Source organism: Triturus cristatus, chromosome 4_2, assembly GCF_964204655.1.
Source record: "Triturus cristatus chromosome 4_2, aTriCri1.1, whole genome shotgun sequence".
NCBI classification, from domain to species: domain Eukaryota; kingdom Metazoa; phylum Chordata; class Amphibia; order Caudata; family Salamandridae; genus Triturus; species Triturus cristatus.
In genome coordinates, this window is record NC_140586.1 from 504564400 (window position 1) to 504577676 (window position 13277).

General features: G+C 42.7%; 1 protein-coding gene across 3 annotated transcripts in view; it reads left to right on the forward strand.

The window, feature by feature from the left end:
• LOC146834618 (vitellogenin-A2-like) overlaps positions 1-13277 on the forward strand; it is a 512107-nt gene that overhangs the window by 494540 nt on the left and 4290 nt on the right. For all 3 annotated transcript variants that reach the window (XM_085602090.1, XM_085602091.1, XM_085602093.1), the window contains 5 exons: positions 510-645; positions 4647-4833; positions 6373-6467; positions 7726-7823; positions 7920-8079. In XM_085602090.1, the coding sequence (XP_085458216.1) occupies positions 510-645; positions 4647-4833; positions 6373-6467; positions 7726-7823; positions 7920-8079 (676 nt within the window). The remainder of the gene's footprint in view (positions 1-509; positions 646-4646; positions 4834-6372; positions 6468-7725; positions 7824-7919; positions 8080-13277) is intronic.

Sequence of the window (13277 nt, forward strand, 5' to 3'; positions counted from 1 at the left end):
TTTGAAATATTATGTAATTTATGAAAAGATACAGATTTCAATCCTGGCATGGCCATGGAAAATGAGGAGACGTTTTCATCAAAAGAAGAGGCTAATGTGAAAGATATTTGCATTCCCTAACAAGCCAAACAAACTCATTGGTCTGTAGTTAAAAGCCGGGATGACCTGATTCAATGCTATTCATTTGTATCAAACTCAGAAGTATATGAAGCTTAGTAAATCTAGAGTGATCCAACCTGAAACCTTCAAATTTAATGGAGCGATCACAAGTTATTTTTTAGTCCAATGTGTTATTCTACTGGATTACAGATTTTCTTTTTGGAAAAAGATCCAATGTACCTGACGTGTACACTCTATTGGCATCCAGTAAAACACCACTGTGCATTGGTGTCATGTATAGAAAACCCTTGAAGGGATATGATAAGGTGAAGAAAATATCTGTACCTAAGAGCAGCAGCACCATCCCCATTTGAGTGTCCCATTCTCATTCATTGTTGTTTCGTTCTCAGGTTACCCTGTATTACAGATCCATCCAACTCCCTGTCGCAGTCGCTGCGGGTCGATCTATCCAGGTATCAGGTATTCAAGCTCCAACTTGGAATGTGTTCTCTGAAGCTCCAAACTTCCTCATGGACAAATTTAAAGGTCAGTAATTTAGAGATTATGTGGTGGTTGGTATGTACCTAATCCTACTTTTGCCACGTAATTATGGGGCTAATTCTAAAAAAAATACAGAGAAAGACATGTCTCTGCCTAACTTGAAAGAAAAGAGGGACAATTATCTCTGTGGCTTTGGTGCCAATAATGCAGAACAGAAATTACTTGGATTGGTAATTATTTTGACCTCTTGGATACTAACCTTTAATAGAAGGCCTGGGCAGACTCTCATTTGATTTTTGGTGGTCAGAACACATAGATGCATCCAACTAGTAAGTCAGTGAAATGTAGAATCAAGACGTGGCTTTTCAACAATTTTAGGTTTTAAGGAAACAGTGTGAGAAAAACTGCCTTTTTACTTGATTAATCTCATTTTTTTGCTGAATTTCGTTCCTGATTTTTAGACTTTACACCCTGAGGCACTGCTGTCCGTGTTTGGGCTCTGACCCCTAAAACATGTAGAATTTGGCTACACACTAAGTAGTATTTGTTAAATATCATATAAGGCCATATGGTGCACAAATATACCCATGGCATGGAAAGGTAAAAATAATCTGTATACTGCAGCACTTATTGTGCCATCCACTAGTGTGATGAAGAAAAACATGGGTTCAGGCCTACTATTTTAGATTGGCTGCTGTCGTTAAAACCTGCAGCCTGACTAGTCAAAATAAACCTTATGCATATGCTTTTTGACAGTACCATGCTTTTGGCAAGAAGTCTGATGCTGCACTGGATTGTTTTAAAGACCACAGTGCTACATCTCGATCTTTAGGTATGCACTCTCCGGCCTATCAGTTCTAACAACAATTGCAAAAATGTACTGCATACTCCTGAGGCCTAACCTATTGCCAAAGGCATCCCTTGAAGTTCTTTTACAGCCAACTCAGATCTTTCCTGGATCAAGAGGATGGTAGCAGAGGCCTTGGACATCACCAGGGACAGCAGTCAACATACTCCTCCCCTGCCACATCTGTGGCCAAGCCGCTTTGATTCCGCCTCCAAATGGACCTTCACCCCCAGTAGGAGGCAGAATCCATTTGTTCATGCCTTGCTGGTGTGCTACAGCTTCAGACCAGTGGTTAGGCCCTCTCCTTCACACACACCCCCCATATGGGCCATCTGCTTTTTCTCAGAGTGCAGCAGATTAATCCTCCATTCTTGTGCAGGACGTTTTGGCATGTATTGTCCAAAGGGACAATAGAAAGGGTTTCAAAGACAGAGAGGGTTGGGCGTGCACTTATATTGTTTGTTTGGTGCCCAAAAAGGATGGCAAACTAATGGGCATTCTAGACCTTTAACTTCCGAACACCTTCATACAGAAGGACAAGTCAAGATAATGACTTTGGCCAAGATTGTTTTTGTCCTGGATCCACAGGACTTGAACTTACAGGATACTTTAATGTGCCCATCTTGGAATGTCATAGGTGCTACTTGTTGTTCATAGTTGAAATAGAGTGTATCCAGTTTACCGTTCTACCCTTCAGCCTCACCTCTGCCCTTGCATGTTTACTAGGGTGATGGCAGTGGTTGCCGCCCATCTTTTCAGATTAAAGATACATTTGTTCCTATACCTTGACAACGGGCTGCGAAAGACGTTGACAATGTTTTGGCCTCACTACAGGGTTCAGCAGAAGATTGTTCTGGGGATTCTTGGTCTCTTAGCGTCATGCATCCTAGAGGTCCCACATGCCTGTTGGCACTTGAAGGCCTTGCATTGGATCTTCTGCCTGCAATGGGTACAGCATAATGGGCAACATCTGCATTATGAAGAAGGAGCCTGGGGACTTCAGTGGTGGCTTTTGGGCACCATTCTAATGTTCAGCAGACTGTTCTCTCCACCCATTCCAAGGCTCAGAGTAGTGACGTACCAGACGAATGTTGTATCTCTGGTGTGAGGTGGTCAACTCTGAGAGGTGGAGATCAGAAACCCTGTGGATTCCAGTGGAGGAGAGGTTGCTCATGAACCTTCTGGAGCACAACAATGTTTGATTGCCTCTGAAGATCATCCTGTCCAATAATGAGAAGCTGGTTTAGGTCTTAATGAAGAGCACAACCACATTGTGCATTTTTCGGCAAGAGTTTGCCAGGGATATGCATTCTGTCTGAAGTGTGCATCCGCACCTCTGCCTCTCCTGCCTCAACTTCTGTAAAAGATTGGAAGAGCCCTGGCTAAGATCATCCTGAAAGCCCCAAATTGGGCATAGGAGAGTGGGGTATCCCAAACTTTTGGGCCTGATCATTTGCCTCTTCAGGAGTGGCATCAACTGATCAGATTGTATTTGCCTGATGAAGTAGTGAAAGTTGTGGGTGTTATTCTTGTTGATAGGCACCCATCTAGTAAATGTATTTATTCCAGTTGTTGGGTAAAGTTGATGGCCTGGTTTATAGACCATCAAGTAGAATCTGTGGTGTCAAACTGTCAGATGTTTTGCTATTTGTGGTTTCTCTGGACTAGCAAAGCTTTGCAGTGGGCACAGTTGAAGGTTATTTGTTGGTCCTCTTTGCCAATTCTATCTTTGCCGGCTTAACCTTCTTTGTTCAAATCACCAGTTGAGATGCTTTTGTTAGAAGGCTCTAATATGCATGTTCACTCCTGTACCCTTTATCATGCTTCTGCTGGACCGTAGTTTGGTCCTTTCATGGTTAATGTGCATGCTGTATGAGCCAATGCATAGTTGTTCTCTGAGATCTCTGACCATCAAGACTAGTTCACTTTGAAATTACTTCTGCATACCATGTCAAGTGCTGTCAGTGCAACCTCAGTATGCAACCTTTGTTCCACATAAATTAGTGCTGTGAACTGTGCTCCCTTAGTGATAATTGCCTTTTTATGCAGGACAATCCTGTGCGTAAAGAGATGCTCTGCCTTTGCCCCCTTCCACCAGAGCCAAGGCTGCCACGGCAGTGTTGGTGAGAGGTGTTCTGAAGTTGAATGTCTGCCAGGATGCTACATGGAAGTCTGTATACACCCTCACCAGGTATTACAGTCTTGACAAAAAAGTTTGCAGGGATTTCCTGCTCTATATCCATTCCTCTTCTGGTTAATACTCTAGCTGATTCCCTTTCTGGTGGATACTCTATTTAATTGCAGATTGCTCACCTCCAACCCTCGTTTTCATTCTGTGGAGTGGACCTTTCTGGTTCTAAAAAGGTTCCAAGTTAAATTTTAAGCATGGACATTCATCCAATTTGTCACGGAGGTTCCGTATCTGAGGGCGTAGAAGAGTTTAAAGGTGAACTAATGTTATCATGCAGGGGCGGTGCCTGGGTATGCACCTGCGTTGCAACTTCCGAAGGCAGAGCTAGGTCACCGCAGAGTGCTATGGCACCACCTGGTGGCGCATTGAAGCCATTGCCATGAAAAAGTTCCAGATCCAGTCTGGCACCTGGGAAAATGCAAAAGGTAAGGAATCTGTGGTTAGATGAGCTATCCATCAGAAAAACGCAATACCGAAGGTAAGTGACTGGATTATCTGTGCCACTCAGCACCTGGATTGCCCTTAGGTCAGTACATGGCTGGAGGCATGCACTTATCCATTCTTGCTGCCCGTGGTTCTGCCTTTCTAGGTTAGGACATCCAGATGCAGTAAATCCTGTGATATGTGTCCATACAAGTGCACCTAATGGATCTGCATTGGGCAGGGTATGGATACTTTACCTCAAGCGAAGTTGGGCAAACTCCCTCATCTTGTTGAAGGCAGAGGTTTCCTGACTTTTCAGGCAAAGATTACATTTCGGGCGCAGCTAGTAGGACTATGCACTTCAACAGTTTACTTAATTGAGAAATGATTTTGTCTGTGTGCAAGCATAATCAAGATGTATTGCTTGTGTATTGAACGTAGTCCTATCGGTGTTTGAATCGAGCCACATTACACAGAAAGAGTTTAAATAAACTAAAGCTACATAACATGGAAAGAGTGCAAAATATTTTCACAATACCTCAAATTCTTTACTTATTAAACATGGCTAGATTCATGTACTTTCAGGTCACTGCTCCGTATCGCAAAATAGAGTCACTACCTTCAATGGTGTTAAGTTTACCTACTCGATGCCTGGAGGGTGCTACCATGTTTTGGTCCAAGATTGTAGCCCTGAGCTGAAGTTCCTGGTGATGATGAAGGCAGCGGAGAAGTCTTCTGAACATAAAGCCATCAATGTCAAACTCGGGGGCTAGTGAGTATTGCAAAATCACTACTATTCATCTTTTTCTGCTGCTCCAAAAGTTTTCAAACTTGACAAGAACTACAAAGGGCACCGATTGAAAACCTTCTAATCACACACCACGTGTTTTATCTTTCATGGAACACAAATGTGATTTACTTTCATTATTCATCTATATTTGGCTCTCCTTGCCATCCTTAAAACAAGCCGAATTCGCAGACTATTTTGAGCACCAAAGTAAAATTTAAGTCCACAAAAAGTGTAATCTGTACCTGCAAGTGACAAATCCTGATTAACAGAACTAGGGTCAGTGGATGTAAGTGGGTGCATATATATTTACAACTGGAGAAAAAACACAAGGTAAATGGAATTTCTGCAGTCGTACGTTGAGAATAGGGGTAGAGAAATGGAAGGCTGAGAAAGCTGTAACCTGTTGGGGTTCAATAACATTACCATTACCAATTGTATTCAACATTCGTTTTTATAGCCCATTGGAAAGCTATGGTGTTAAGGCACTTGGAATAGAATTCAAAAAGGCATAGCCAACTCCATAGCAAGAGAACTAACCAGAGGTAAACATTAGAAGAGAAACTCAATGAGTAACAGCAAGGGCAAAGAGATTAGAGATCGTGTTTATTTAGTTCCAGGAGGGGTTTTGTCTAGAAGCTGGTGGATGATGTGTGGCTTAAGATGTCTTCTGAAAATGAGAAGGGTGGCTGGTTCCTTATTTCAAGGACTGGGTAGTTCCAGATGGTGATACAAACGCTGGTGAAGTACCGTTTAGGGTTGCTGTTATTCTGAATTTGGTTGCATTAACTTCTGTTACTGTATGTATCTCAATTAGGAGTTTGGCAACTAACACCGCGCTTCAGCAGTTTTCCCAGGTCAAGCCTGCAGGGGAAAATGCCTTAATATTACTGGGACATGCAGACTTTGGTGCATTATACACCAGAATCTGCTTGTTAGTCCCTATTATCGGGGATTAACCCGTAAATGGGTTATTTATTTGGACCCAACAAATTCAGACTCAGCAGACTAGAATTTTGTTTGTGCCAGACAAATATCAGACCTATCCAGGTGCTGCCGGGACACTTGAAAGCGGTGTGGTGGGGCGGCTGTGTGGCGGGGCGGCTGTGTGGCGGGGCGGCTGTGTGGCGGATGGAGGGGGAGTGCACAGATGAAGGGATCGGGAAAGTAAAATAAAAAAATGAATAAAAACACTTACCTTGTGCTCATCGCCGAGCGATGCGGCAAGCGCTAGGTTAGTGGTTTTATTTATTTTACTTTCCCTATCCCGTCGTCTGTCCAATACCCCCCAACCGCCCTGTCCCACCGTTACCTGTGCCAGTCGTGCCTGGACCTTACACCGAACCACTTGTAGTGTGGCCCACAGTCATTCTGTCAATTAGTAAATGACACAGTGACCATGCCTTTCCTAAATTATAATGACTGTACACCTAACTCCTGGGGATGGACGTTTCTTATTGTTGTGGCATGTTTTTGGGTAAAACAAACAAGGATAATGTTAATTTCCTTCTTATTTTTCCTCAGTGATGTTGACATTCATACTAAAGCGGGGTCTTTAAGTCTGATGATTAACGGTATTGAGACAAAGACGGACGGTCTTCCTTACCAGTCTTATTCTGGTAAGTAACCTCTTACATCTGAGCAGTTGAACAATTTACCCATTAATTTGGAAGGAGTATTTTTCGCTATTAGAATATGAAATCTTCGAGCCTGAGTCAGCGTGCATGCGTTGCTCTGCGAGACTTGCTGTAGTAGAGTATGGAAGAAAGGCCCATATTTTTCATTGGCTTGTGTCTTTGTCCTTCGGAAATACTGGCTTCGGATTCAGTAATTGGCTTTTTAGTCCCTACTTCCTACACACGGAACCTATTCTCTGCCCCTTGTTTTGCTAAGGATAAGAAATACATATTTATCCCATACATGTTCAGTTTTAAACCTAACCATGTACTTAGTTGCAGTGCTGTGGGTTTCTGAACGATCCTTTAATTTCATAACATTACTTTGGGCAGGCAAGGTGTGGGATTTTTGAATAAGCTTTAAAATTAATTCCATCTGTGCACAAACTGTAACTATTTAATCACCAAATTGGTATACTTTCTTCTCCATGGCTAAATACTTATAAGGTCCTTAAGGCGAGACCAATTGCATTGCAAATGCTTCTTATTATTAAGTTACCACATAGTGGTTTCCACAGTTTAGTGCCCAGCACTTTTGTATTCATAGACTTGTTTTCCAATTTTTTTGGTTGCTTTTTTGTTAAAATTGCTTCTGCTTGGTGAAATTTAATCCCTATGTGAGCCTCTTATTAGGTAAGAAAAAGTGGATAAATTAAAGAAATATATTTAACATTTCACAAATGTTCTCTCTTTTTGCTTGTGACAGCTATGCAAGTTTGCACATGTAAAATAAAAGTCCAATGTAAGTCCTGAGCACTTTTCACTTGTTATGTGAAATGGAGGAAAACCCTGATCAATAGTAAAACTGAGGTTTTCAGGCGGTTTTCGCTGCCGCCAATCATTAGTACATTTGTCTGAGGTGCTAATACGTTTAAGAACATTGTTACTCATCTCTTTGCTATGACAGTCTAGCAAGTCCTATATTTTGGAGGGTACGAGCTGCATGAATAGAAGAGGGCTTCTGTGGGTTGGAAGTTGACTTTGAATGTGATCAGTGACAAAAAAAATCTTTAGAATTTCCCCATTTAAATCTTTACCTATTTCAGCAAATGGAAAGGACCAAGATCTTCTATAATTGCTCAATAATTCAGAAGGGTTAGAACCACTTCAGTGTTGTTGTTCCCTTGAAGAACATTGAGTTATATGGTGTGTTAAACCCTTTGAGTTTGAAAATATTGAAATCTTTTTCATTAAATTACAGAGCCATTTGTCATGATTACCAAAGAAGGAGCTGGCCTTTCCCTAATAGCACCAGACTTTGGCATTGAGAAAGTTTACTATGATGGAATCACATGCACGGTACAATATTACCTTTATATCGTAGCTAATCTTTCCTTAATTAAAAATGACACTGAGATTCAGATCAAATATCATTCACCTTGTCTTTAATTAAAGGTTGTTACAGCTTTGTGGATGAAAGGAAAGACATGTGGAATTTGTGGTCGCCACGATGATGGGAAGGAACAAGAATTTCAAATGCCTGATGGATTTGTGGCTAAAGATGAGCAGAGTTTTGCTCACTCTTGGATTTCTGAAGAAGGATCCTGCTCTGGTGGTAACAGATTTCCTTAAGTACTTGACCTCACTTTACATGATCAAAAGGTACCTTACACATAGGGCTCATTTCTCTGGTCTATATAAAAGCCAAGGTACTCTAGATCGGGAAGTACTAATACTGTGGCACAAAGCATTCTACTTAGTTTGGCAAAATGATCCCTGTTAAAATACTTTTTACCTGACGTCCCACAGCTCCTCGAGCCTACACAAATTAAAATAGCAGTCTCCAGAATTATCATTACCACATCAACACCCTTGTGGGAGATGCAAAAACAGGTCTGCCTTCCCCAAGACAGGAGTTTCATCCCAGAAATGGTGAAACTTACCATCATGTTGGATTCATTGTTTTTAGGAGACGTTGACCTTTTATTGAAATAGATAAAGCTGTGTCCTCAGAAGGAATTTTTTTTTCTTGTACTGTGTTTAAAGTTGTTTATAGGTGTATTAGTGTTTGAACTGGTGACATGATTGGTTTTTGAAAATGTATCCGCAACCCCAGATGCTAAAATGTAGAGTAGGTCCTTTTGCAACTTAACTGGATTGTTCGACTTGATCAGCCTGCTATCCAGCTATGGGTATACGAAGATCACTTGCCAAGCTGCTCACTTTAGGTTATATAGACTGTGTACCGTTGGCATTGACCCTGTTCAGTTGACATTCACACAGATGGGCCAGCCTAAGATTTCATTCGAACAGGATGCCTGTCCATCTGTAACCATGGCTGAGCTATCATGGTGGCAATTGCTGGGTTCAGTAGGCGGTTGTGACACATCATAGACAGCAAAAATGTAAAGGGACAAAAAGCTGAAAACTTCCTGTGGAACCATGCGACTACGTATGCAATTGTTGCAAAGTACCTGAAAAATTGGGCATTCCTTTGTAGACTAGTGTTCTGTTACAAAGCCTTGACACTTTGGTGACAACAAAAGACATAAGCAAGAAGTAAAGAAACCAAATCCTAGTAACACTCACAATTTACTTACACTTGTGCACAAAGTAGTGTATCCCCAGACAGCAACTTAAGTTCTGAGGGCACATCTTCTCTTAATTTTTCTGAAATATTCAGGGTTATTTATCTGTGACCAGTACATTTTTCGCAGTTTGCTCTGCTGCAAAATTGTACATACAAAGTAGTGTCTCTTGACCTTCAATTATTTATGATTTTTGATATTGCATTTTAACGTACAATTATCTAGGATACTTGGTTTGTACCTATCTAGTTTGGCACCGAGTAAAACAGTACCCTTCAAAGCTTTCTCAGGAAGCTCATACCAATATTCTTGAATAGTTGTATAATGAAAATGCAGGAGGGGATGCAAGATCAGCTCTGTTTTTCTTCAATCCACCTATGTTCTTAGTAAAAGGTGCCCAGAAGGCTAGATGGCTAATCAGAATTCTAGATCATGTGACAAAAACATTTTCTAAAGCTTTGCATGCCTGCAAGTCATTAACAAATCCACTGCTTAATGAAGATAAGGGTGTAGCTATCAACAGTGCACCAGGTGCAATGCTACTGGGCCCAAGTGTGTTATGGGCCCACTTTTCTTGATTGCATTAACCCCATGACAAGCATTCTATTCCATTGGATCAAGAAGCATACAACGTTTTGGTTCCTCTACAGATTTACGGAAAACCTTTCTACTAACAATGGTCAACTAAGCCCCATGTGGACAATAGATGCTGATTGCTCTGCTTTACATTTGACAATGGCTAAAACTGACCCTAATTAACACAAGTAACTCAATTTACTTCCCCCCATTTTTGAAAGATTTTAAATTATAGTACAATCTAACAAGGGGATATCATTCTGTGGAGTATTGCTTGACCTAGGGAAAGTAGATCTCACTTGTGCCTCTTCCACCAAGTGTGTCATATATTCATGACCACTCTATAGACCATCATATGTATGGCAGTGATGGCTTTGTCAAATAATCTGTGAACATTCCAGGGTGATGAACAGCTCATGTTTTCTAGTGGAACAAACCCTCCTTTCAATATTCAGAAGACTAGATATTGAAGTTATATAAAAAAATGACCTACAGACAATATTAATAGAGAGAATATATATATTTTGTTTAGAATCCTTATCATTGACTACTTCTTGTTAGAATTCCATTAAAAGGATTAATCTTGAGGACTATATATCAAGAACATTTATGACAAACAGAGGGAGCTAAAATTTATTGCGTTCATTTCACATCCAATTTGTTTCACAATAATCAAATTAGATGTACCCTAGTGGGACTAATGTTGACTGTTCTGCACCTTCCCTAGTGGGGGAATGCCTTCATGTTTTTAAAAGACTCTCACCCTCTGGGGTTCCTAGATGCATGCTTCATCATCAAGTCCTCTCCCAGATACCATCTATATCTGGAAGAGCTCAACTATGGTAATCAAAGGAGCTCTTTTTTCTGATGAGGGATCTGTATGTAAAATTGTCTAGAGGTGTGCTACTATCTGTCCAAAGGTTTTTATGGGAAGACCCCCTGACAGGAGGCAATGCTGTAGGAGCAATTAATTAACTCCTGCATTTGGAGGTTTACATGTTTCAGTCAAAAAACTGCCTAAGTGGTCAGATGGCTTTTGTCAGGGCCAAACCTTTTGATCCCTACACCAAACCTTATGGGCCATTATTTTTTAAAGATCATCCATTGCTTGTGTAAACAACTAGCACTGTGTATTTCACTCATTTAAGCATGACACATATACAAACCATACTGAGATTATCCCTAAATTATGTATCTGTGCGTCAAAACGAGAGATAACATTAAAAGCATTAGCAACTGCCATTACTTGCTCTGAAACACACAGTGAGCACTGCATACGTATATATGTATAGTGAAACAGATGTTTGTGCATTGTCAAGTTTATCTAAACCATAAAGCTTATGTCGAGTGAGCTTAGCTTCAACCCTCTTGATCATAAAAAATACATTTCTATTTAGTTATACATGCATACATCTGATATAGACTTCTAGCCTCAGATTCCTTACCTTATGAATTATCTCCAGGGGTCAGACTGGATCCTGAAATTTTTCTCAAGCAGTACCCCTGGTAGGTGGTATTGTGTAGAACCACGTAAAATCATCTGCACCAGATGTGACGTACGCTGTACCTATATAAGCACCACCCCAGCGTGCTGGTGTCAGTTCTTTTCTTTCTTCGCCAGCCAGCGCAGATTCAGAGACAGCTACTTGTCTATCATTTTTTGACTAAACGTTTCTCAACTTTTATTGAAATGTTTTTGCAATCTTCTTTTGGTTTGGCAGGGATGGCATCTCAAAAGGCTAGCTTCTAGCCCTGTGGCACCTGTCACTGCTCAATATCTGTGATGGACCCACAACTTGTATGCCTTTGGTGCCTCGAGCGTGACTGTGATCCAAAGGCCTGCTCCAATTGCTGCACCATGAACCTGAAGGCCTTGAGAGAGTGATCCCTCATGCTCCTGGTGGCTCGACGTGTGATGCTGCGACTATCGCAATCCCGGTCTTGGGAGCGGTTGCGGAATACAAGATCCTTGTTGCACTCAAAGTAGTGGGGTCACTCCGGTAAGTCAAACCACAAGAAAAAGAGCAAGACGGCAAAGAGGTCTTTGACTTCAACTCATTGGCTGGCCGTTGAGATGAAGGAGTTTTGGCATTCGAGGCCACGCTCCATGATTGAGCCAGTGCCCCGGGTTGGCTTCGCACCTCCCAGAGTTTCTTGGAGCCGGAGTGACTCCCCCTCAAGTCCAAGAATTTTATGAGGCCATGCACATCATAAGTGAGTGGCCCACTTCTGTTGGCATGCTATCGGGCTATCCTGGTTAGGGAGGGGCCCCTGTTGGATCCATTAAGGCAGCTCCAGCACCAGTCAGGCCCCTTGTATCTACAATTGGATCTGGACCAGGGTCAGTTGTGCCACCCCGACCTTCCCCGGTGCCTATCTCAGTACTGACGGTCTTGGCGCCATTCTGATCCCTAACTTTGACACGGAGCCGGAGGGGCGTTGTCCACCGACTGGAGCCATGCCTTCCAAACTGGAGCCTAAGTCCTATTCTTATGGGCTAGAACTCGGAGAGGATTGGTAGGGGTCAGTGGACCCTGAAGAATACCAGCCTTTTGACAACAAGATGGACTGGTGCGAGGATTTGGCAGAAGCTAGAGGTCTTGTCACCTTTTTCAGATACTGGCATACCTTCTTCCCCTACCATGGCAAGAGATGAGTGAGCATCATTTGCAATGGTGGTGAGGCACTTGGCTGAGGTCCTGCACTTTATCCTACCCTATGTGGCAGTCAAGACAAACCTCATGATGGAGGTGCTTCTGCCAGGAGTGACCCCCTCAGAACCACTAATCCCATTTAATGAGGCCCTTATTGACATCCTGCTTCAGACCTGATCCAAGCCCCGCACAGGGGCTCCAGTGAATTATGATGATTGCCGCCGCCACTGCCCCAACCCTGTGGACCCCAACTTCCTCACACAGCACCCTACACTGGAGATCTTAGTGGTCCAAATCTCCACTTCCCATGTAAATCCAGCCACAATTCCAACCACACCACCAAATTAGGAATCCAAAAGGCTGGACACCTTAGGGAAGAAGGAAGATGTCTTCTTCTACCAGCTTGGAACATCACATTCCTTTTGGGTCACTATTCCCACGCTCTGTGGGATACAGTTGCGCAAGTGCTGCCAGCAGGTCTGGAGGAGGCCAGGGTTGTACCCTCCCAGGCTGTTGCAAATGGGAGGGATGCAGCTAGGGTACACGATAAGGTGTGGACTTGACACCACCGACTCGCTGGGCAGATCGGTTTCATCGACAGTAGCCTTGTAATCTGCCCTCTTACCTTCATGGGCACCCAGTGGGAGCAGGATCCGCCATCACCAGCCCCACTGGCAGTCTTTACAATCAGATCGGTGGATTTTGCAGATTGTCTGAAGGGGCTACTCCCTCCCTATCATGACTACCCCTCCCTTCATGACTACCCTTCCCTCCATGACTACCCTTACCTCCATGTCACCCACTTATGACAGGCTGACAGAGGACCATCTATTCCTTCCCTGCCAGGAAGTGACAGCTCTCTTGGCCAAGGGAGCTATAGAGAGGGTGCTGATGCCAGAAGTGGGTTGTCGTTGCCATACCCGCTACTTCCTGGTGCCCAAAAACGACTGAGAATTTCATCCGATCCTAGAGTTGCACCCTCTCAATTTCTTCCT